Source organism: Loxodonta africana, chromosome 13 (genome assembly GCF_030014295.1).
Source record: "Loxodonta africana isolate mLoxAfr1 chromosome 13, mLoxAfr1.hap2, whole genome shotgun sequence".
Lineage (NCBI taxonomy): Eukaryota > Metazoa > Chordata > Mammalia > Proboscidea > Elephantidae > Loxodonta > Loxodonta africana.
In genome coordinates this window covers 25,453,541-25,478,598 of record NC_087354.1, presented here as the reverse complement: position 1 = coordinate 25,478,598, position 25,058 = coordinate 25,453,541, and the positions used below count along the sequence as shown (strand labels likewise).

The following is a 25,058-nucleotide window of genomic DNA, read 5'->3' as shown; positions in this document are numbered from 1 at the left end:
TTAACACTGATAATTTAGAGTTTATCAACACTTTAGAAACAGATGGCTTTAATTCCTGCGATGTAATTTGAAAAACTTAGATGTGTTGAGACTATAAGATTTCATTTTTTTTTCTCAATTCAAAAATTACTTGAAATTATTCCCCTGTATTTTCTAATCTATGGATTTCATTGACAAAGCTGGCAAGAATAAATGTTACCATTTATAAATACCTACTATGTGACACGTTATTTCACTTTATTACTGTAAATATTCTGAAAGGCATGTATTTTACAGATGAGAAAATTAAAACTCTGAGGGGTCGAGTAACTTGCCCAAGGTCATCCATGTAGTAAATTTTAGACCTGGAGTCTGAACATAAGTTTTCCTGATTCCTATGCCCATATTCTTTCTTCTATACCATGGCGTCTCCTAAAATCTTTTGCCAACTGAAATATCAAAGGAGCAACTTTTCAAAAGCAAGCAGACATTGGAGAGACTAGACAAAGGGCCTTCCATCTCACCTCCGTTGGTTCATTTCTGCATCGCTGGCTGCATTTTTCCCAGGACCCCAGCTGTGTCTCCGGAAAGGGGACAGAGAGCGCATAGAGCCCCTCAGGACAGAGCAGTTTGCAGGCACCTCAGTGATGCTGTCCATCTCCTCCTCTTCCATTTCACCTGAACCAGCAGGCTCACTCTCACTCTCTCGCCTCTCAGCTCCCATCCCATGGCTGTAGAAGCCATTAAGGCTTTGTGGATCCTTGGACTTGTTCAAATTTGAAATCTGGGGGAGGGACACATCACTGCCATGGGAAGAATGTCGATCCAGGGAAGCTGTGTCATCGGTGGAAGAACTGGATCCAGTGGTATCACATACTAACTGCTCTTCCTCGGGCTATAATAGAGAGACAGCACATGTGGTTAAAAACGGCAGGAGAAAACAGACCATCTCAGTGATTTCAGGTCAAGCAAAATGGCTTCATGTTGGGTCTGAGATGGGTAAGATCACAACTTGGCTTCCAGACACAGATTTTTTTTTTTTTAAGTATGATCACAGTTGGGTTCACATACTCGGAGCTTCCAGGCAGGAATGGTTTATCCTCTTTCTACTCTCTTCCATTAGTTCACCTACACTAGAAGTACATCTTTTTTTTCTTCCCTACAAAGGAAAAAGAATCTAACTCAGGCCAGTTGTTTCAGTCAATACCATCAACTGAAATGAAAAGGAACCCATCTGTCTCTGGGATTTCTGCGGAGTGAAAACTCTAAATCCATGTCATATCGTCTAACTTTTTCACAAGCCTTAACTGAAAATGAAGCAATCTGCCTGGCTACAATAATCATTTGCTGATGATAGCTTTTAGTGGCCGTTTGGAAAATGCTCAATAGCTTAAGACCCTACATAATGCCTGTCACAAATACCCAAATATCTGCCACAAATACCTAAATGAAAGAAAGCTATTTCTTCTTCTCATTTCACTAAGAATTCAGTTAGTGTTATCAAGCCAAATCATACATAAAATAATCAGTCCTGGCAATGGGGTCTTTGATAAGAGTGATGATGCTCTTTCCTGGGCCAACCTCTAGAACCTAACAGGGATTGTGCAACTTTGGTCCCAGCAGCCTGACATTCTCTACTTGTTGAAAGACATCAGACCACATAATTTAATTGGAGAGGGAAAAATGAGCTTCATGGCATCTCACAGACCCAAAGATAAATAAAAGTTGCTAAGAGATGTAGAGATAAATTCAAACATGATCACATTATCAGTTATCGATGTAAGCAAACTGCCTTAATATCTTTATTTTGTACTCATACAGAATAGGAAGCAGGGAATAGGGAAGGACATCTTGTGATTTTTTTTCTTCTTCATAGCATTTTCCTAATTAGCTTGTCCACTCAATGTTTTAATTAAGGGCACCAAAACTTACAGTTCTTAGAGGACAAAAAAAAAATTTATGAGAACAAATGAGCCCTTTCGGCCCTGGAACAGAGAACCAGCCTCTATCCTAGAAAGAGTCTCTTTAAAAAGTTAATACAGCACTTCGAAAGCACATCATCTCTCTATATCTTCTGGACTAGATCTTATCAGTAAATACGAGATTTTTTCACTTTACAGAATTCAGGTTCTTAGAGTAATTGATGTTTAAACAATGTCTAAGGTATAAGACTGAGAAAGAAGATGCAAAGGGATCATTGAACAGGTCAGGAAACTGAGACCCACATTGTCTTATAGATTCTCCCAAGCACTCAGGCCAAACCAAAAAAAAACCCAAACCCCTTGCTGTCAAGTCAATTCCAACTCATGGTGACTCTGTAAGACAGAGTAGAACTGTCCCATAGGGTTTCCAAGAACAGCTGCTAGATTCAAACTGCCGACCTTCTGGTTAGCAGCCGAGCTCTTAACCACTGTGCCACCAGGGCTCCAGTACATAGGCAGTGAGAAGCAAAGTCAAGATTTGAACCCAGGCTGATTTTAACTCAAATTGTCCCGTTTTGTTATCTCAATTATCTGGACAAAACCCTGTAAGAACAAAATCTGAAAGTCAGTATGAGAAATGTTCACTGTTCCCTTTACCAGGCCACAATGTAAAATAATACTATACTTTGATTGGCCTAATAATGTGTTTAGTGCTTCTGTTCTACCACCTAGTTCCTTGTGTAGTGCCTGGGGTCTTAAAAGCTTACAAGTGGCCATCTAAGGCATGATAATTGGTATCTATTCGCCTGAAGCAACAGAGGAAGAAGGAGAGTCAGGAACTGGAGGAGGAAATGGAATGTGTGGCTAATTGCCTCCATGAACATCTGCCTTCTCTACCAAGAGACCAGAAGAACTGGATGGTGCATAGCTAACATTACTGGACACTCTGATCAAGATTCTACAGAAAAGTTCTGATTAAAAGGGAGAAAATGCAGAAAAGAATTTCAAATTTTCAGGGAATCCAGACTTTCTAGAATCATGGAGGCTGGAGGAATTCCTGAAACTACTGCCCTGAGATAATCTTTATAACTTAAACCAAAAATATTCCCTGAAGTCTTCTTAAAATCAAACATCAGTTTAGCTTAACTAGTAAAGAATGTCTGCCTTGAGCACTGTGCTCTTTTAAAATCTATCTATATGGGAACAAATGGACAATGGCAACTTGAAGATCAGATACGAACCTTAGCAGGCAATGAGTTTATGTTAACGGGGGAAGAACAACTTAGAAAAAAAAAAGGAGGGTACAAATGGCTGCACAACTTGAAATCTGTAATTGATGTCACTGTTGAATTGGTGTGTATGTTCTGCTGTGTATACTCTCAACAACAAATAAAATTATAAAAAAATAAAACTATTTCACCAAGTAAATTCTAAAACAAGGTAGCTATTATTGTAATACAAAATTATTGATTTTTCTTTTTATTTAGTTAATGAGGGACTGACTTGGACATCCTCAAGAGTTTCTACTCATGGAGCTACTCTCCACAGAGGGGAGAAATATAAGTTGTCATGAATACCAACTTAGGGGACACTTTCAGGATGTCTTAGCTTTCTTATTCCTTAGTTTTCTAAATTGCTAATTCTCAAACCATTACCAGTAGGCAAACAGAACAGACATCAATAAAGAAAAATGTGACAAGCCTGTTCTAAAACATATAAGAAAGGTTTTAAAGGAAATAATAAAAGATCTAAGTTAAAGTTTTTACTTATCTTTGATAGATTCTTCTTAGAAGTCAGCTTTTCTCAACCCAGAAGAGTAGATAGGCACTCTTCACCCTGGCATCCAATCTTGGAAAAATAATACCTTGAAAAAGTCCCTGCTATCTTTCTGGCACTTTATGGACTGGAAACTTACAAACAAGCATCTACTCTTTTTTAAGACATAAAATCAAAATGTGAAAATCTTTGGCTGCCTGTTTGTATGTATTAAAATAAAGGAGAAATTTGTCTAGAATATATCTTCAACACAGTCTTTTTCCTGGTGTGCGCTGTGACATTTCCTGGTTTGTGTTTTTAACTCTGATTGCACTGGCAAACTAAATGACCACGGAGTCTTTTCATAGTGATTACATGGTTTCTTCAGCCCTGCATTCCTGAGGAGAATTAAGTTCTCACAGTATAATATTCTCATGAGTGAGTGGAATGTTACTTGAAGATGAAAAATGGGACAAAATTCAGAAATTAACACTGAACTCAATTATTAGGCAGCTAAGGCAAATGGTTTTCTTTAATACTGGATTCAATCTAAAGAAGGCTCTAAATTACTTCTTCCTAAGACTCTAAGTTTTCTCAAAAGAGTTTCCCAATTTCCTCATGTCTTGACAATATCCCTGCAGAACAGAAAGCAGTCCGTGGCCTAACTAGAAATCAAGTAATATAGTCATGGCTTTTCTCTAAGTAAAAAAAAGTGGCTTTTCTCTAAGTACATGACTATAAATAAGTCACTTTTTCTTTTCATTTTCCTATCCAATATGAAAGTTGTAAACAGACGACTTTTAGATCTAAAGAGGTTAGAAATTAATATAAGGCCTGTTGCAAAGTGTTAATCCATCTAATTAGACCATTGATGATAGAAGAAAAGCCAGGTTCTAAGCTTTTGAAATATTTTAGGCAAGGAAAAAAAAAAAAAAAAAACTCCTTTCTAGTTCCTGAAGCCACTATGCCGAAATTCTTAGAGACATCTGTCAAATAAAAGATAAGAGAACTATTACTTCTCCTCTTGCCTTCCCTCCCAAAGCACCAGGTTTTGAGGCTGTTATATATACTGTTATACATATTCTATATATATCGGCAGGAAGAAAATAGTTATGGCTTCTGACACAGGGCGGAATGTTCCATGTCTAAGATTCAAAGTCCCGTCTCAAGAGTTTTTGAGTTACGTGTCAGTCTTTCTTTGTAGAGATCTTTTATCTTAAAATATCTGGTAATTAAATAATTTTCAGGGACTTGCTTAGGATATTACATCTAATAGTTAGAAAGAATGACACCATGGATATCAGTTTAACAAAGACATTTGGTTCACATGGAGTCATAACTAGGTGATATTTCTAGTCCTATAAATTGACAGCCAAAACATAATTTTCTGCCTAAATATAAGCTTTTTCTTAACATTCTGCTATAAATAAACTTCAATTTTTAGATCGATATATATTAAGACTGAATTGGGGCAAAGCCACCACCCATCTGTCAGTCTGTCATACTGTGGTGGCGTGCATGTTGCTATGATGCTGGAAGCTGTGCCATTGGTATTCAAATACCAGCAGTGTCATCCATGGTTGACAGCTTCAGCAGAGTTTCCAGACTAACACAGACTAGGACGAAAGGCCTGGCAATCTACTTCTGAAAATTAGCCAATGTAAACCATATGGATCACAAGAGAATACTGTCCCATACAGTGCTGGAAGATGTGCTCCCTAAGTTGGAAGGCACTCAAAATTCACAGTGGCTCCAACAATGGACTCGGGCACACCAAGGATTGTGAAGATGGTGCAGGACAGGGCAACATTTCATTCTGTTGTACAGGAGGTCGCCATGAGTCAGAGCTGACTTGATGGCAACTAACAACGACAGGGCAGAGACCAAGAAAGGCAGACAAAGGAGAGATGGGGTGGTAGGGTAGGAGCTACTTATGTTTTTGAGAATGTAAACATTTGGGAAATGAAGACTGAGCCTATATACTTGAGATGTACAAATGAATCCTTCTTCCCTTGAGTCTTTCGCAAGTGAATTTCCTCCTGCATATGAGGATGGAAAAACACAAATGTGTATCCCTCTACCATCAGGCTCTATTTTCTTAGGGCTTATGCAATTTTGAAATTCTGCAAATGTTACCAGGCTAGCATTTGCAGAATTTCATTTTTTTTTGTACCAGGCTAGTAGAAGTCTCTGAATCAAAGACAAAATGCCTGCAAAAAATGGGCCCCCTAAGCAATACAGAGGCATAAGTGTGGCTGCTCTTTACAAGCATCAGTCTTAAATGGACAGCTCTGTATTAGGGGCAGGAGCTGAGCTGATGAAGTGACCAAAGGCTACTACTGTTCTGCTTAATTTCAGGTTAAATAAACTAAGGAGATTTAATAATAAAATAATTATGTAACTAAAAGTTAACGAAAAGGTCTAAATTAAATGATCACACTGTCTACGTAAAACTCAAGAAACTAGTGTTACTACTTAAGTGTATGTACAACATAACTATGACTTAAATTTAAATAGTACAGTGAAACCTGTGAGAGCTGGAACTCAATGGGACTGCCTTGTTTTTCTGGGTCTCACAAGTTTTCCACCCTCGACAGGGTGCAGCTACCACTTTTCTATTGCTTGTTTTCATGGAAAATATTTTGGTTTTCCTTCTCTGACAGGTTTCCACCTTACACAAGTTCTGGCTTTTGCAGGTTTTACTGTAATGTTTACTGGAAACTAATCACCTGTGGAAGGAGCCCTCGTGGTGCTGCGGTTAAAGCAACTGATTGCTAACCAAAAAGTAGGTGGTTCGAAACCACCAGCAGCTTCGCGGGAGAAAGATGTGGCAGCCTGCTTCCATAGAGATTTACAGCCTTGGAAACCCTTTGGGGTCGCCATGGGTCACAATCAACACCATGACAGTGAGTTTTGGGTTTTAATCACGGGTGGGGCTCTATGCTAAATGATTTAGTTGAATTGTTTCCTTTAATCCTGACAGTATTCAATTTAGTAGGTATTCTTACTCTCATTTTACACATAAGAAAACTGAGGCTCAGGAAAGTTAAATAACAAACTGTATGAGGTAGTTCTACGAGTCAGAATTTGACTCAATGGCAATGGTTTTTTTTCCCCCTTGGTTTTGTGATATCTGTAATTTATTTTAAAATCCATCAGAAATTTCTGATGGACTTGGGGATGGACAGAGGGAAGGACAGGTGTACAGTTACCTAAAAAAACAAATATAATTAAATGTTTATTGTAGAATACAGGTGGTGGGTATGTGGGTGTTCACTGCATAATTCTTTCAACTTTTCTATATGCTTCTGAATTTTCATTATAAAATGTTGGGGTAATAACCTAATTGGCTTCCGTCACTAGAGTTATACAGTATCTATATGCTGTACACTATCTATGCCATGTAGAGGTATAAACATTATATACACTATACATAGGAATATAAAAACTGCTGCAAACTTTTACACTGTACCTGGAATCATGCTTAATACTGCCAAAATATTAGGCTTTTCATTTTCATTTATTTATTCATCAAATTTTGATTAATTTTTATTACATTATACACAAGGCAGCATATACTTAAGGTGGTGCTGTGTTTAAGAGCTCGGATGCTAACCAAAAAAGGTCAGCAGTTCGATTCTACCAGATGCTCCTTGGAAACCTTATGGGGCAGTTCTACCATGTCCTGTAGGGTTGCTAAGAGTTGGAATCGACTTGACAGCAACCTGTAATACATGCCAATAACGTAATCCATTTATGTACAATATTTTATCTAAGAATCTTAAGTATTATCTGATAGCAAGCATTATCCCTGTTTCACAGTTTAGAAATTCTACTGATTTTAGTACTTGTACACTGATTTTTCTAATATGGATTCTGTAAATATTATTTTTTTCATTGAAAGGTTTAAAAAAACAGGTGATTTTTTGGGTTGGTGATTGAGTACTTTGGGAGGAAACTATAGCATATGAAAGAAAGGGTATTCCCTTAAGGTTTAGTATCTTACAAAAAGTTACTTTAGTTTTTTTCTGTTCCATATATAGTTTTACTTATTTTGTTGTTGTTGAGAATATACACAGCAAAGCATACACCAATTCAACCGTTTCTATGTATACTATTTAGTGACACTGATTACATTTACGAGTTGTGTAACCATTCTCATCCTTCTTTTCTGAGTTGTTCCTCTCCCACTAACATAAATTCACTGCCCCCTGAGGTTCCAATCTAATCTTTTGAGCTGCTGTTGTCAATTTGATCCCATATAGATAGCTCTTAAAAGATCATAACGCTTAAGGCAGACAATTTTTATTAGTTAAACTACACTAATGTTTGGTTTTAAGAAGACTTCAGGGGATATTTTTGGTTTCAATTTGAAGATTATCTCAGGGCAATAGTCTCAGGGGTTTACTTTGATTTTTTAGTCAACCGTGGATGCTTCTTATAACTTGGAAAAAAAAAAAAACCAACAAGTATAAGGGCTTTGATTTATCTCTCTTTGGGCAAGGAGGCAACAACTATTAATATTTTCTACAGACTTCAATTATTCTTTTGGATTACGTGATGGCCTAGACCATGCATATTTTATGATCACACTTTCTTTCTTACCTAGCGCCCAAAAAAATCCCAGGATTTCTTCTCACTCTTAAAACAAAATTAAATTTTATGCTGTTGAACTAAGGAAAAGACAGGCCTTAGGAACTGGCAAATATTCCTAAGAATAAACACGAAGTTTTTTTTTTTTTTTATAACACTCACCAAGGATCATATTTGCCAGGAGGCATACCGAATGGAAAGAAGAGGTTAAAGTGAAAAGCTCATGACAAACACTGCAGGCTGTTAAAGAGACCTCTGAAGGCCAGAGTCATCCAAATGACTTCAGGAAGTGACCTAATGCGCCACTCATGGTTCACAGAAAAGGATGTTGCAATGTCTTGCCTACAGATTATTTTTTAGTAAAGGGAAAAGAGGAGGTTAGACTCTAGGGACAAACTCTGGGACATTCTGATATTTCTCAGCACACAGTGTGTGGATGACCACTGAGGAAACTTTTTAGGGAAGTACCTAATGGCTGGCCACTGCCATGCTTCTACATAAATCACTGGCTATAAAAGCAGGTGTTTGGAGACTGAGAGAAAAATACCAGAAATGAAGAGGTTTTAGTCAGGCTAACTGAGGTACAAATCTTAACTCTGACTCTTACAGCTGAGTAATTTTGGTTAAACTTCTTTACCAATCAGAACTTCCATTTTCTGGTAGACAGGTGGTTTTATAACGAGGATAAAACAACCCACCTAGCAGAGTAGCTGGGACTATGAAATGAGATCACATGCGTAAAAATTCAGTTTAGTGCCTGGAATACAAGCAGACCCCCTCCCAACTCTTGCCTCCCAACCCTTAGACAGCCTCAAATGATATGCAAACACTAGGTGACTCATGTGGATGGGCTATTCACTAGGGTGAGAGCTCCAGTTCCCTAGCAGAGATCTAGAAAGTTCCAATTAAGCAGGCTAGATGAGGAGAGGTGATATCACCAAGCTCAGCAGGGAGCTTTAGGCCTAACTAAACACATTAATCAGAAATGAGTCTATGGTTAGTTTATACACATGACATCATATAGTCTGAGTTGCGGTCCCTTCCTGCCCACTGAAAAGCGTTCACTGTTATCTGACTAAATTTATACCAAAGGAACTTCCATTTCTTTAAGCTTCAATGTGAGCTTCAAAACTTGCATATAACTAGTCATGATTGTGCAGAAATCTAAAACTGCCAGTGCCTTCTTTTAAGCCCAGACAATAAGGAGTTTCCTTCCCCAAAAGGGAACATTTTATACTCCTTTAAGATCATATTACTCTGTCCTACAAGGTCGCTATGAGTTGGAATCGACTCGACGGCACTGGGTTTAGTTTTTTTTTTTTTTTAAGATCCTCTAAGAACCTGAAAGAGGCCCTGTAAAGCTAGCTGGATCACAACTTACTAGCAAGAGTCACATATTGTGGCGAACAATACCTTTGAGAAGACGATGCTTTCCGTTTCATCACTGGGCGAGTGAAAGAGGTCAGAATCACTCCCAGACTGTCTGTTAAGTCCACCTTGTGACGAGGCACACTCTCTGCCCAGTCCAACATGGAGGAAGTTTTCATCACATTCTGAAAAAGACAATTTATGCAACCAATACTTTATAAAATTTTAATTTCTTTCCATCCAAGAAACCAGTCTCTTAAATTCTGTTTCTTTTGTTTTTAAGAAGCTATTAAGACATTACTACAGGATGTCCATGAGTTTGCCATGTTCACCCTGGGTTAAAGAGATAAACTGATGATTCAGAACCATTAATTCCACCTATTTTTAGGTACCTTAGTGGCAATGTTTTCCTCCAAGTGTTTTTCTTTTGCCATCAAAATCAGAAGTCCATTATTAGGAAGCTACGTGATAGGGTTTGTGGCCAATCCTTGTTTTGAGACTAAGTTCCCTCTGGAAGCTTGTTATTTTATCAGAATTCTGGGATAAAAGGCAAAAGGAAGTATATCTAATAAACATATGAGTGTATCACACTCAGGGATTCTGTTCCTTAGTAACAAAAATATAATTATTTAACTTTTCCTACCTTAAATTCATCTCAGAAAAAAAAAAAAACATGCTAAAGTAGAAAAGTATATCATCTAGAATCTGTTTTCAGCTCAATAAGTAGGACAGGGGCTCTACTGAACCAAAGGGAGGGGGCCTTGACAGAAATACTACACGGGTATCAAGGAATCCCAAAGACACAGTACCTTGAAATTAGCAAGGTATTTAGCCCATTCTCTCTTTTTAACTTTGTGGACAAAATGAACATGTGGCTGCATAGTGATAGGGTTAGAGAGATTTGTAGATGGTAAAATCAAGAATCCAAAAAGGGTCAGTTACTGCATGGAGGTCAATCTCCTTCAAGAAGATTTGAAGACAAGTGTGATATACTTGAAACTGAACTAAATTCTAGAAGAGTTGACAATGCAAGGCATTTGCAAAAAAAGTAGAAGACAATAAATACACACAAAACCTTAATATTTTTAAACCCTATTAATATACTGTGTACTCAAAGCCACAATGGGGACAGTCTTGCTACTAAGTGCTAGCCAGACAGACCACACCCAAGAACTGTGGTTGTTTCTAGGTAATACATTTAAATTAAAACACTGGCAATGAGGTCCCACAGTGGAAATGCTTGAGGTACACTTAGCTTGCAGAGGATTTTAACAAAAATGTGCCTAGGAACAGTCATCAAATGAGAAACAGTGAGTAGAATCATTCTGCGCTGTTCAGAAGCCAAAACAAAGTCAGTGGGTGGAAGCTGCACAGTCACTACGGCAGGGTTTCCAGGCAGCCTCACTAAGTAATGACTGTCACTTCACCAGAAGGACTGAGCAGGGGTTGAGTGACTGTGTCAAGAGGTTTCAGAAAAGTTGTCTACGCAGAGGGAAAAGTGGAGATTTAACTAGATAACCTGCAATGTCTCCCTTTTGAGTCTCAGATTTTTTGCTTAGACAATAACGTGCACCTGCACGCTGGGTGTGGAGCTAACGGGAGGAAGCTGTTCTTATTTAGATGAATTAGTAAATTAAAAACTGGTTATTAATACATTAATTACTCTGGATATGCTGAGTAGCTAAGAGGAAGGGGCCAGGGAGGCACTGAATGAATCACCTGTTAATAAAACTGCCTTTTCTATTAAGTTGGAAATCCTGGTGGCATAGTGGTTAAGAGTTGCGGCTGCTAGTGAAAATGTCAGCAGTTCGAATCTACCAAATGCTGCTTGGAAACTCTACGGGGCAGTGCTATTCTGTCCTATAGGGTCGCTATGTCTAAACGGCAATGGGTTCCTATTAAGTCAGGCACTTGGCAAGGTACTAAGAGAATTCACATAAAAAGCGAAGTTTAGTGTTTGTGTGCCGGGGGGGAGGGGTTACAGTCTTATGGGAGAACTGGACATATTATGAGAAAATTTCAACACGGAAGTACACAAAAGAAGCCACAGGAAGCAAGGCAGGGCCCACAGACTAATCTGAAACAGTAAACTTATGCACATATTTCAGTTAAAAAAAAAAAAAGACCCTGCTCCATTTCAATCTTGCTCCAAACCATTTCAGTACATTATTTCAAGAGGAACAGCTCTGCCTTTAAAAGACTAGAAATCATGGGTATTCTGGAGCTTTGTTTACATTTCATAGAGCACGCAGGTAGAGTTGGTGGGTGTGATCTTTATTTCTTCCCCTGTCCCCACTTGGAAAAACCAAACACTCCATTCCCTGGTTGACGGGAAATTGGGGGGGTGGCCAAGGAAAGAAAGGGCTGTCACAGCAACTATGCTGAGCTACTAGTTGTCCAACTGGCAGTTGAGCAGACCACGTCCAAATTCCACACTGAATAACAAACCAGCCCCGAGATATTCTAATGGAAAATTCACAGGGAAGATCCAGATTCAGCCCTGGTAGGAATACCTCACCCAGAAAATAAGAAAATAAATCTGAACCAGCACTACAAGGGACCACAAACCAAGTCTGGGATGAGATGAGTTGGCTGTGTGAGATAATGCTGACTACTGGGGTAGGAAGGTAGGGAGAGTGTGAAAAAATGGAATCAGCGTGAGAAGGACTTTAAGCAATCAGGAAACAACACTCCCCCCTTCCAAAGCTACTCCATGCCCTACATCATGTGTTGTTTTCAAAATTAAAGAAATATCTCCTTTCCTCCTTCATGCCCCCTTCCTAATGAATAAAGTTGGGATAGCATATCAAGGGGTAAACAACAGCAAAGATCATTGGTTTTAGAGTTAACCTATTATGGTTTAAATTTAGGTCTGAGTACTTATCAGCAGAAAGATTCTAGGCAAGAAGTAATTCAATACTAGTGAAATGGGGTAATTAGCATTTTACTTGGATCCACAATTAATGTCCATGGAAGCACCAGTCAAGAAATCAAAAGATGCAACGCTTTGTACCAGGCAAATCTGCTGTAAAAAATCTCTTTAAAGTGTTGAAAAGCAAAGATGTCACTTTAAGGACTAAGGTGCACCTGACTCAAGCCTTGGTGTTTTCAATCACCTCATATGCACGTGAAGCTGGACAGTGAATAAGGAAGACCGGAGAAGAAGTGATGCCTTTGAATTACGGTGTTGGCGAAGAATATTGAATACACCATGGACTGCCAGAAGAGCAAACAAAATCTGTCTTGGAAGAAGTACAGCCATAATGTTCTTTGGAAGCGAGGATAGCAAGACTTTGTCTCACATACTTTGGACATGTTATCAGGAGGGACCAGTCCCTGAAGGAGGACATCATGCTTGGTAAAGCAGAGGGTCAGCGAAAAAGAGGAAGACAGTCAATGAGACAGATTAACACAGTGGCTGCAACAATGGCTTAAGCATAACAATTGTGAGGACAGCGCAGGATCGGGCAGTGTTTTCTTCTGTTGTACAAAGGGTCACTATGAGTCAGAACTGACTTGACGGCACCTAACAACAACAACAAAAAGAGTTGTGGTGACAGAAATAATATATACATAACGGAGCCCTGATGGCACAGTGGTTAAGAGCTATGGCTGCTAACCAAAAGGTCTGCAGTTCGAATCCACCGGTTGCTCCTTGGAAACCATATGGGGCAGTTCTACTCTGTCCCATAGGGTTGCTATGAGTAGGAATTGACTTGACAGCAATGGTTTTTTTTTTTTTTAATGTTACCTGAAAGGAGTCCTGGTGGCGCTGTGGTTAAGTGCTCAGCTGCTAACCAAAAGGTTGGTGGTTTGAACCCACCAGCCGCTCCAAAGGAGAAAGATGTGGCAGTCTGCTTCCATAAAGATTACAGCCTTGGAAACCCTACGGGGCAGACCTACTCTTTTCTACAGAGTTGCTATCAGTTGGAACTGACTTGATGGCAATGGGTTTGGTTTTAGTTTAATGTTACTTGAACTCTGCCCTTCAACATATAGCAGTCATGTGATAAATGTACCTAATGAAGTTAGGGGTTCATTAACTCATAATGTGTGTTTCAGCAAGTATCCCATCATCACAGTACCTTGAAGGTGGGCATAGCAGGGGCCAGTCCCATTCATGACCCACATATAAACCTGTCTGTATCTTTTGTGTACTTAGCCATTAGCTTTTAAAAGCTAGCAGTCTATACTTTTTAAGATGCTGTGTAGTCACTTGGATTTAAAATGATATATGTGCAAACAGATTATAGTTAGGGAAGGGTAGGGAAACATGCAGCACGGTTCTGTTAAGCCATGTTAATCATAATCCTATCTTGTATTTATTCAGTATTGAAGAGTATACAAAGAGATTTTCAAAGACACTACCTTATTTGGTCTAATGTTACTGCTCTCTTAAGCATGTGTTTGTGAAGTAAAGAGAAGAAATCTGCGAGACTGAAAGTACTTAGGACACACAATCAACTATACCTAAAACGGAAAACCCAGGATTTTGTTACTTAAGGATTTAAAAAGAATCACTCTAAAAAGGCCCAATTGTTCGTGTTTATAGGTTGAGGTGGGGAGGGTCTATAAAATTCAAGATTATGCCCTGGGGAAAATGCTGAGGGCTCAAAATTCATTTCTTTAAATGAGTGAATTAAACTACAATGTGTGGAGATATTTCCTGTGAATATTCAAATTGTGAGGCCCATTTAACCTTTACATTGCAAAAGTTTCACTTGTTAGGTGGCTGGGAGTAATTACACTTTTTAAAAAAGCCCCCGAACAGTTTAAGGAACCAAAACACAGAAAGTAGTATATTTTTAAATAGAAGATTCCAGAGGGTGAAATGGGAGAAGTGTCAGCTAAATTTGTAAACAAGGTCAATCTTATAAAATTTGGAGAACCCAAACATACCTACAGAATAATAATATCCTTTATCCATTTTTTTTCTATGTGAGATAGAGAAAAACATTTTATATAATTTGTTTCTAATACTTCCTCTATAGTAAAGTCAAAGAGTTCAGAATCAGTAGGAAATCTCTAGAGATAGAGGATTTGAACCAAAGCCAAACCCATTGCCACTGACTGGATTCTGACTCATAGGGATGATCCTAAAGGACAGAGTAGAACTGCTCCATAGGGTTTCCTAGGCTGTAATCTTCTTTTTTTTTTTAATTTATTTATTTAATTGTGCTTTAAGTGAAAGTTTACAGCTCAAGTAAGTTTCTCATACAAAAATTTATACACACATTGTTATATGACCCTAGTTGCTCTCCCCTGTGATGTGACAGCACACTCCTTCCTTCCACCCCGGATTTGCCATGTCCATTCAGCCAGCTCCTGTCCCTTTCTGCCTTCTCATCTCACCTCTGGACAGGAGCCGCCCAGTTAGTCTCATGTATCTACTTGGGCTAAGAAGCACACTCTTCACTAGCATCATTTTATGTCGTATAGTTTAGTCCAGTCTAATCTTTGTCTGAAGAGTTGGCCTAGGCTGTAATCTTTACGGCTGTACATCTTTCTCCCATACGTTCAAACCGCCAAACTTTCAATTAGCAGCCGAGTGCTTTAACCACTGCGCCAACAGGTTCCTTGAGGATTTGAACGGTCGCCTTTAAATTTAATACTACTGTAAGGTATCTGTAGCTAAAAGCTTTCTAAAAAGACCAACAAATGAGAACTCAGCAGTTTTTAAAGCAGGTCAGCAAAAACCAGGAAGGTAATCAGAAATGGCGTTGGGTAAGGGCGGTTCAAGAGCCCAGAATCCAAATTACCAAGTGTGTTCTCTTAGCACCTGCAGCAACAGGCACAAAACATACAATTACCAAGTAGGTCATCCTTGCAACACCTACCTCCCCTCTCCCTGAAGTGAGGCAAGCTAGTAACACTTTACAGATGGGAGACAATAAACACACACATTAGGGAAGGTCACCGAGAGTTAGTGGCTGAAACCAAGTTAAAAGTCAGGAACCTTAACTAGCCGTTAAGTTGTGTGCTGCACCTGTCATTATAACACGCAAGATCTTAACAGCAGCTTTTGTTCCTTGTACTTCATGGGTACTTAAGGAAAGACTCAATCCTGACAGTACAATGGTTCTCAACACACTACAGTGACCAAAAGAACTTTTAAGGACTCTGATGTCAGGCCACTTCCCAAGTGAATTAAATCAGAATTTTAGAGGGTAGGACCTTAAATGAATATATATTTTAAGGCTCCGCAGATAATACCCATGTACTGCCAAGATTGAGGACCACAGCTTTGGTCCTTAATAACATATATTCACAGTTTTACCAGATTAAAAGACCTATATCATATGTATATACACAGCACAGGTGCCTTAACAGATGAGTTAATAAATCACAGCTGAAAATCTGTGAAATCTGCTACCACTAAAAATGAAATTTAAGTGCTTATATATGCTCACCTTCATTTCTGAGACAAAATGCTACAAACCCAACTCATATATGCCCCTTCCTCTAATTAACTGCATAACATGCTAAGAAAGGCAAGCTCTCCAAATCCAGTAACTTGTTATTAGAATGGGACTAGGGCTCCAGGAAACGGGCATTTGGATGCAGTTATTCCAGCAAATTGGAAGCTGGAAAATTTCTGCTTACCTGGGCTCTGCTTGGGAGCCAAAAGAGATGCTGCTTCAGGGCATGGTTCTATGGTACACCAGCTTTCTTGGTTTATCTGGAGGAAAAGAAAAACAGATTGAACTTCAGACAGTTAAGCAGTGCAGGATGATTTTACAGCTGCTCCAAGTATACCTAAAGAGCTATGGTAGTGCAGTGGTTAAGCACTTATCTGAGAACTGAAAGGCAGACGATTTGAACTCACCAGCCGCTCCATGGCAGAAAGATGTGGCAGTCTGCTTCCTTAAAGATTTACAGCCTTGGAAACCCTACAGAGCAGTTCTGCTGTCCTAGAGGGCTGCTATGAGTCACAACTAACTTGACAGCAATGAGTTGTTTTTTTTTTTTTAATTTTAGTTTGCAAGTATATCTACTTGCATATCTACTTTTATTTTTTCTTTAATACTTTACTGCAAGGTGAATAAAATTATGTCAAGAACAAAATATTTCTACAATACAATCAAGGCAATCTGTGCTCAATTAAGGCTCTAAAGAGAGTGTTAACAAAAGTTAAGCATACAAAAGCAAGAGGAAGGAGATGTACAAAGCCGTGGTACAGGTCAAGGGTAGAATAAAAAAGAAGTTTAGTACGTGATTAAAATACTCATTTGATGCCATGGTTTGAAAGATTTTTTTTTTTTAATAATACAAAGGTATTATTAAAATTACTAGACTTATGTTAAGAATACTATATATATTATCTCATCTAATCCCTATAATAGCTACATAAAGTTTATATTATCTCTATCAGAAGAACTGGCTCAGAGTGGTTGCTGAGGTGATACATGGTAGAACTGGTAACTTTAACTCAAGTGTGTGATCCCTCAACGTATGAAAGAATAAATACACCCCCCTAAAATAAAAACTTTTAAAAATATGTAGTCCTTACAACTCTCCAATCATCTTAAAATTATAACCTTCTAATTTTATTAACTTCAAAATTTTGTAATTTAAAAAATTACCATTGGAGATTTCAAGACTCCTTTCTTGGTAACTGATAGAACAAGGATATAGAAAACTTGCAAAACATCATGTGACCTAACTGACACATATAGAACACTACACCCAACAACAGTAGAACACACAACTTTCTTTTCAAGAGCACATCTACTATGCACCAAGAAAGGCCATATTCTGTGGCACAAAACAATGCTCAAATTTAAGAGGATTAAAATCATACAAAGCATGTTTCTCTAACCACAACATTATTAGAAATCAAAACCAAAAAGATATTTGGAAAATCCCCACATACTAAAAAACAAAAACTTATAATCTACAATTCAAAAAAATCTTAAAGAAAATTGGAAAATAATTTGAACCGAATAAAATGAAAATAAAAACACCACATACAAAGTTTGTGGAACACAGCTAAAGTGGACCTTAAAATAAAATTTATAGCACTCCAATATTTATACAAGAAAGGTCTCAAATCAACAATTAAAGCCACCGCCTTAAGAAGCTAGAAAAAAGAGGTTACCCCACATCCAACTCAAACGCATTGCCACTGAGTCCGTTCTAATACTGACCCCATACAACAGAGCAGAATTGCCCCACAGGGTTTCCAAGGCTGTAAATCTTTACAGCAGTAGGCTGTCACATCTTTCTTCCTTGGAGCAGCTGCTGGATTTAAACCACCAACCTTGTGGTTAGCAGCTGAGTGCTTAACCACTTGTCACCCGGGCTTCTTCTTATCCAAAGTAAGCAGAATAAAGAAAATAATGAGCAGAAATAAGTGAAATAAAAAACTGTATAATTAATGAAACCAAAGCTGGTTTCTTGAAAAGATCAATACACCCACTCTTATCGATGTGGTCAGGTTCCAAAGACCAGGCCATTATGCAAAAATGGGCGTTATTAAAAAATGGAGGATTTTTTTGTTTTGTTTTCAGACTATCCATTTGTCCGTTTTTTTCTAATTTAGAAAAATGACTGTAGAATAATAGCTAAGATTCATGAATGTGCTCTTATTCCTCTGCAGAAAAGGGGGCTTGGGGGGAGACAAAGCTGCATAAAGCCAGGCTGAGTGATTGGAGGGCCCACTGCTTAACTAAACACTTTACCTTCCTCCCGTGCTGAGTCAGAACTTCCCTTGCAGAGTTGCCTCTAGGGCTCCACTCTCACCCCTACAGCCCTGTGTTCAGAATCCCAGAGCCTGCTCTGCTCTCTGGGCCTGGCAAGTCATGCGAGGTTACTGGGAGCCTGGTCCTGTACCTGGCCCCATCGGAGGCAGAGGCTTGAGGCTCAGTTCAGCTCACTTTGGGAATGTCATCAGACTCACACACATTTCTTCCAAACACCCTCTTTCTTTCTTCCCTTTCCATCCATGCCAATTTTGAGCTGCAGGGCCCCAGGCTGCATAGGAACTGGGAACCCAGAACAGGTGCCCACTGGCTCAGTGCTGCCTCCGCTGTCCACCCAGAGGCCAGCCCGAGCGGCAATTGGATGGGGCACCTCTGCCGGCAGGAGGAAGCAGAGGGCATGGGGTGGCATCGCCCAGTTTCCCAGAGGCCATCAGGAAATCCTCTTCAAGGGAGGGGATGCTCTGCAGCCATTGCTTCTACAACTACTGGCTTACTATTGTTGTAAATGAGAAATGTCAGATAACAAGATAGTTGGTAAGTAAGGAGTAGGTGTAGTATCAATAAACCTCTAGCTAGACATGATCAAGAACAAAAGAACAGTTAGAAATAACCAGCGTTAGAAATTAAAGAGAGAGATCATAGAGCTCTTATAGACACTGAAAGGATAATAAAGGAATTGTTAACAATGTTATAGCAATACATTCAACAAGTTAGATGAAATGGACGCATTCCAGAAAGAACTCACTCAAGAAAACACAGATAACCTGAGTAGCCTTAGTCTATTAAAAACATTGAATTCATTGTTTAAAACTTCCCTAGAAAGAAAATTCCAGGTCCAGATGTCTTCAGTGGTTAATTCTACCAATATTGAAGGAAGAAAACCAATTCCACACAAACTCATACAGAAAATAGAACACAAGGGAAGAGTACATAGCTCATTTTATGAGTCTAGCAAAGACAGAATAAAAAAACTATAGACCAATATCCCTCATGAACACAGGTGCAAAAATCCCGAAAAAATTTGAGGAAATAAAATCCAGCAATATATAAAACACACACATATATACATCACAACCAGGTAGAGACATCCGTCCCAGGAATTCAAGGTTGACGGAGAATTGAAAAAATCAATGCATTAACAAATAACCCACAACCAAATGATTATTAGTAGATGCAGAAAAAGGACTTTGCAAAATTCAATACTCATTCATGATAAAACTCTCAGAACACCAGGAAATGAAAGAAAATTCCTCAAACTGATAGAGGCCTCTATGAAAGACCTACACCTGACAGCATACTTAATGGTGAAACACTAACACTGCCACTCTGAGACCTGGAACAAGGCAAGGATGTGCATTCTCATAACTTTCATTCAACATTGTACTGAGGGTTCTAGGCAGTGCAACAAAGTAGAAAAAAGAAGAAAATTCTTACAGATTGGAAAGGAAGAAGTAGAACTTCTTTATTCACAGATGGCAAGATGGTCTATGTAGAATATCCTAAGGAATCTACAAAAATGCTACCTGAATGCTAAGTGAGTCTAGCAAAGATGCAGGATACAAAATTAGTATCAAAAATCAATACTATTTCTATATACTAACAAGGAACAATTAGAAACTAAAATTAAAGGCAAAAGCAACACCATTTACAAGAGAGGTATAAAATACAAAATAAATTATAGTCTTCACAACTCCCAAATACCTTTACATTATAACCTTCTAATCTCATTAAGGAGCCCTGGTGGCACAGTGCAAACCCTGGTGGCATAGCGGTTAAGAGATATGGCTGCTAACCAAAGGCCAGCAGTTCGAATCCACGAGGCGTTCCTTGGAAACCCTATGGAGCAGTTTTACTCTGTCCTATAGGGTTACTGAGTCAGAATCGACTCTGCGGCACTGGGTTTGGTTTGGTTTTATAGGGTTACCATGAGTCGGAATCGACTTAATGACAATGGGTTTGGTTTGGTTGGCAGCGCAGTGGCTGCTAAACAAAAAGTTGGCAGTTTGAATCCACCAGTTGCTCCTTGAAAACCCTATGTGTCAGGTTTCTTCTGTCCCATAGGGTTGCTGTGCCTCAGAATCCACTTGACGGCAATGGGTTTCTTTCTGTTTCTGTTTTCAAATCTCATTAACATTGAAATAACTGTAACTCTAAATAATAATAAGACATTAAGTAAGACTATCTAACAAATTAAGTAGCTGAATATTTGTAATGCTCAAAGATGGAAGCTGTAAGTTTTATTTAATGACCACTGCGCTGGTGGTGCAGTGGTCAAAACAATTGACTGCTAACTGAAAAGCCGGCGGTTCGAAAGCACCAGAGGCTCTGCGGGAGAAAAACGTGGCAGTCTGCTTCCATAGAGATTTACCCAGCCTTAGAAACCCGATGGGGTTGTTATAAGCCGGAATCGACTCTACTGCAACGTGGTGGGTAGAATATAGTATGTTCTCCTTAGAAGATTTCGGATCACTTTGCTGAGAAGATATTTAAATCCTTCTAAAGATCAACATCAGTACTGAACAGAAGTGGTGTAGTTCTACTCCGCAGATATGGGGCTGCCTGGAGTCAGAATGGACTCTACAGCCAACTAACAACAACACACTAAGCGGAATAGGCAGAGAGGTGGGGGACATTTAGTCAAATTACAACTGAAAAGCAAGAAATGCAAGGCATTAAACTGCTTGCAATTAACTATGCAAACCCAGAACCACAGGAAACAAAACATGAATTCTTTCACTCGTTTCAGCTATTTACCATTAGAAAGAGGAGGCAGTGGGGGAGAGGAGGCAGAGGTGAGAGGAGGCAGTGGGGACAGTGGGCAGAGAAGAGGCTGGAGGGAAAGGAGGCAGCTGGGGCCAAGGGCATCAACTTTTGAGCTCCTGGTGTGTAGCAGGTGTAAATGCTGCCAAAAATTTGAAAGTGATCCTGAATGGGAAAGAACCTTCAGCACGTTTCCTTAGATTATAGAAAATATGCCCCTGAAATGTAATTTGAGTGGCATGATAAGGAAGTAATTACAAATACAGCAACTTTACCAAACCCTACCCACATCTTCTGAAGAAATGAAACAGCAATTTTTCTTAAAAAAAAAAAAAAAGAGAAAGAATCAGTCATTTAAAGGATTTTTTTCTCATTTTAAACTGCATCTTATTCGAAATAAGTAAAATTTCATATATCATGGAATACGTTTCTCTGTTAACATTAAAAGTAACAGAGACCAGACTCACCGTACTTCAATCTAAAACTACGTTTTGAAGCTGGAAAGGAAAAAAACCGTTTTCCTTTCTTTTATTCCTTAATAGGAAGAAGCTGCATGAATATAGCAACGAATTTAGACAGTTAACAGAAACAGACAGCAACAATTGATTGTGAGGATGGCACAGGGCCGGGCAGTGTTTTGTTGTGTGGTACATGGGGTTGCTATGAGTTGGAACCAACTGGACAGCACCTAACACCACCACACCAAGAGAAATAAAAAATCTGAGATAAAAGACCCTTTAATAACAGAGCGAAGAATCTGAAAATGAACTGCTCTGAATTATCACAGTATTGTTCTCTTTTTCAATGACCAACAACTTTTTCAGCCAACATTTTAGGAAATTATGCTAAAATTCTCTATCTCAGAATATTTATCATCACCTTTTCAATACCACACAAGTAATGAGTAAATTGAACATTCTTTGCCTTCAATTCCCATCTAAATTCTATAAAAACAAAATGTGTAATTCACTTTATGTAACAGTATCTAAAATGACATGAAAAGTACAGTCTATTAGTCTCATGCATATAAATATTACTGAAAGAATGAGGGATTAAAATTAAACCAAATCCCTTTAAATACATACTCTAATTTCTGAATAACAGTGATGAGAACATACTAATGTTGGTAATTCTCCATGGGTCTTATGCGTTCCTGCGTATTACAAGCAAAGGCACCAACTATTCTTTTTTTCTAGGCTAGCCTTTTTTTTTTTTCTAGGCTTTTGTTCTAGACTGTTTTTTTTTTTTCAAGAATGTTTGTACATCAAACAGCCTTGGAAGACAGAGATACTGTTTCCCTTTCAAGCACAGCAAAGAGCAGGTTTGTTTCCCGTACAGTATGATAATGTCTCAGTCAGGGGCAAAGGTCAGGCAGGCTTACTGTTCATTATGAAAGTTCAAGTTTCCTAAGCTTGGGGTTTCTCCGCTGTTGACAAAGCTCCGACCTGGCCCCCTCATGTTGTTCCCGTGAGACTTGGGGGCAAGAGAAACCAAAAGGGGGCTGATGTTGATGCTGCTTGCTGCGCCATGAATAACAGTCATTTGTCTCTGACCCAAGAGTCCTGTGACTTCTGCCAGCATCCATGAAACTGTCAGGCTAACTTGTTAGCCTGTAAGTAGATAAAACTCTCAGACCACAGTTCTTGACAATTGGTAGATATTAAGCAGTGTTAAAAATTTAAACCACAATGGGCAGCCAAAAATCTACTGATCCGATTACAACTACGTGATGCAAACTCCTGATCAGATTCTATTTTTGAGTTGCTATGCTTGAATGATTCTAAAGAGACAATTTAATGGTTTATTGCTTTAAAAAAAAATTATTTTGATGAGGTTTTTATTTTGTAATAACTGTAGACTGACGGAAAAGTTGCAAAGATAGTACAGAGAGTTCCCATATATCCTCACCAGTTTCTCCACACGTTAACTCGTACGTTATTATTAACTAAACTCTAGACTTTATCTGGATTTCACTAGTCCTTTCCACTAATGCCCTTTTTCTGTTCCAGGATCCAATCTAAGAGACCACAATGCATTTAGTATGTATTGTTATCATCATTAGTATCTTTTGATTTTAACATCTTCATTGAGATATGATCCACATACACCCATTTAAATTGTACAATTCAATAGTTTTAGTATATTTATAGAGTAGTGCAACCATGATCACTATTTAATTTTAGAACATTTTCATCTCGTGAAAAAGAAGCCCCATACCCCACTAGCCGTCACACCTGCCCGCGGCCTCCAGCCCCAGGTGCAGTCCTTTGTGTCTCTATGAATTTGCCTTTCTTGGATATTTCATACATGGAATCAGACATTGTGTGGCCTTTTGTGACTAGAACTTTGCAGTTTATAAAGTTCTGTAACATAGATCTGGCCTTTTTATAGCCCTGTAGGTCGGCAGTTCGAATCCGCCAGGCGCTCCTTGGAAACTCTATGGGGCAGTTCTACTCTGTCCTATAGGGTCGCTACGAGTCGGAATCGACTCGAGGGCACTGGGGTTTGGGTTTTTTAGGGAAGCATGTTTCCATTTCAGAGATGAAGAAACAGATTTACTAAGGTTTGATGATTTGGAGCGAGTATCTTTGTGTGTGGAGCCCTGGTGGCGAAGTGGTTAAGAGCTCAGGCTGCTAATCAAAAGGCTGGCAGTTTGAACCTACCCGCCGCTCCTTGGGAGCCCTATGTGGTGGTTCTAATCTGCCCTATAGGGTCCCTACGAGTCGGAACGGACTTGACGGCACAGAACAACAACCTTTGTGTGTGAACTACTATATTGCACTGATAGCTTTATCTGCTTGAGAGACTGCAAGCTTCTCAAGAACAGAATCACATCTTTTATTCCATGGGTCTCTGGTGAGTAGTAAATGCCTGGTTTACAGTAAGTGCTCACTGAATAAATTCTGAATGCACTGTCTTCAGTAAATTTACCAAAAAATCAAATTTGGAAGAGCGTTTAGGGCCATCGCTTTGCCTCCCTTTGCTAGGAGATCCATAAAGAACTGAGACCAAATGAAGTCACTCGTGAAACGTAATACACTATTTAGGCACATAGGACCACAGTCCCCTGGGTGGTTAAACGTTATCACATTCAGCTGCTAACCAAAAGCACGGAGGTCAAACCCACCCAGAGCATCTCAAAAGAACGGCCTGGTGATCTACTTTTGCAAAATCAGCCACTGAAAACCCTGTGGGACACAGTTCTGCTCTGACATACACGAGGCTGCCACGAGTCGGAAGTGACTAGACAGCAACTGAAAACAAACAAAACAGAAAACAAAATAAAACAGAGGATCCAGGTTCCCTCGCTTCCAGTCCAGTCTTTCCCCACCCTACCAGTGTCTCCTCTGGTTCTTTACCTTCTTTGTTTCAGAATCCAACAATAATTGTTTAAAACAATTGTTAATATTAATAGTAAATTGAACAATCTTGCAAAGTGCATGTAACATCTCTGGAGAAGATTTTTTTGAAAGAGTCATTGTTTAATTTATACAAATATTTAGAAAATAAAATATCAATATGAAGCTTAACTAAAATATGGACCTCTGGGTACCAATGTTTTGAACATCAAAATGCCACAATTGAAAAAAAGTTTTTTTTTTGTTTGTTTGTTTTTAGCTTTGTCTATTTCTAGGTGCCTGTGTTTTTAAGGAGTCCTATTTTTTTTTTTTTAGTGGGGTAGCTGTTAAGCGCCTGACTGCTCACTTACAGGCAGGCGGCAGTTCAAATCCACCAGCGGCTCCACGGGAGAAAAATGCGGCTCTTTGCTTCCCTAAAGATTACAGCTTACAAAACCCTGTGGGGCAGGTCTCCTCCGTTCTACAGGGTCACTTTGAGTCAGAAATGACTCTATGGCAACGGGTTTGGTGTTTTCAGTCATCAAGAGTTAATTAACAATATGCTGAAAAGGCCCACTTCCTCCAAGTGCACACTAAGAAACTTAAGCAAACCGGGTGATGATGCACAGTTTCAGTCAGTT

General features: G+C 39.0%; 1 protein-coding gene across 16 annotated transcripts in view; it reads right to left on the bottom strand.

Annotated features, from left to right (window-relative positions):
* Positions 1 to 25,058, bottom strand: part of AKAP13 (A-kinase anchoring protein 13) — a 412,106-nt gene that overhangs the window by 99,883 nt on the left and 287,165 nt on the right. For all 16 annotated transcript variants that reach the window (XM_064267087.1, XM_064267095.1, XM_064267090.1 and 13 more), the window contains 3 exons: positions 16,221 to 16,296; positions 9,663 to 9,802; positions 504 to 874 (listed from right to left, as the gene is read on the bottom strand). In XM_064267087.1, the coding sequence (XP_064123157.1) occupies positions 504 to 874; positions 9,663 to 9,802; positions 16,221 to 16,296 (587 nt within the window). The remainder of the gene's footprint in view (positions 1 to 503; positions 875 to 9,662; positions 9,803 to 16,220; positions 16,297 to 25,058) is intronic.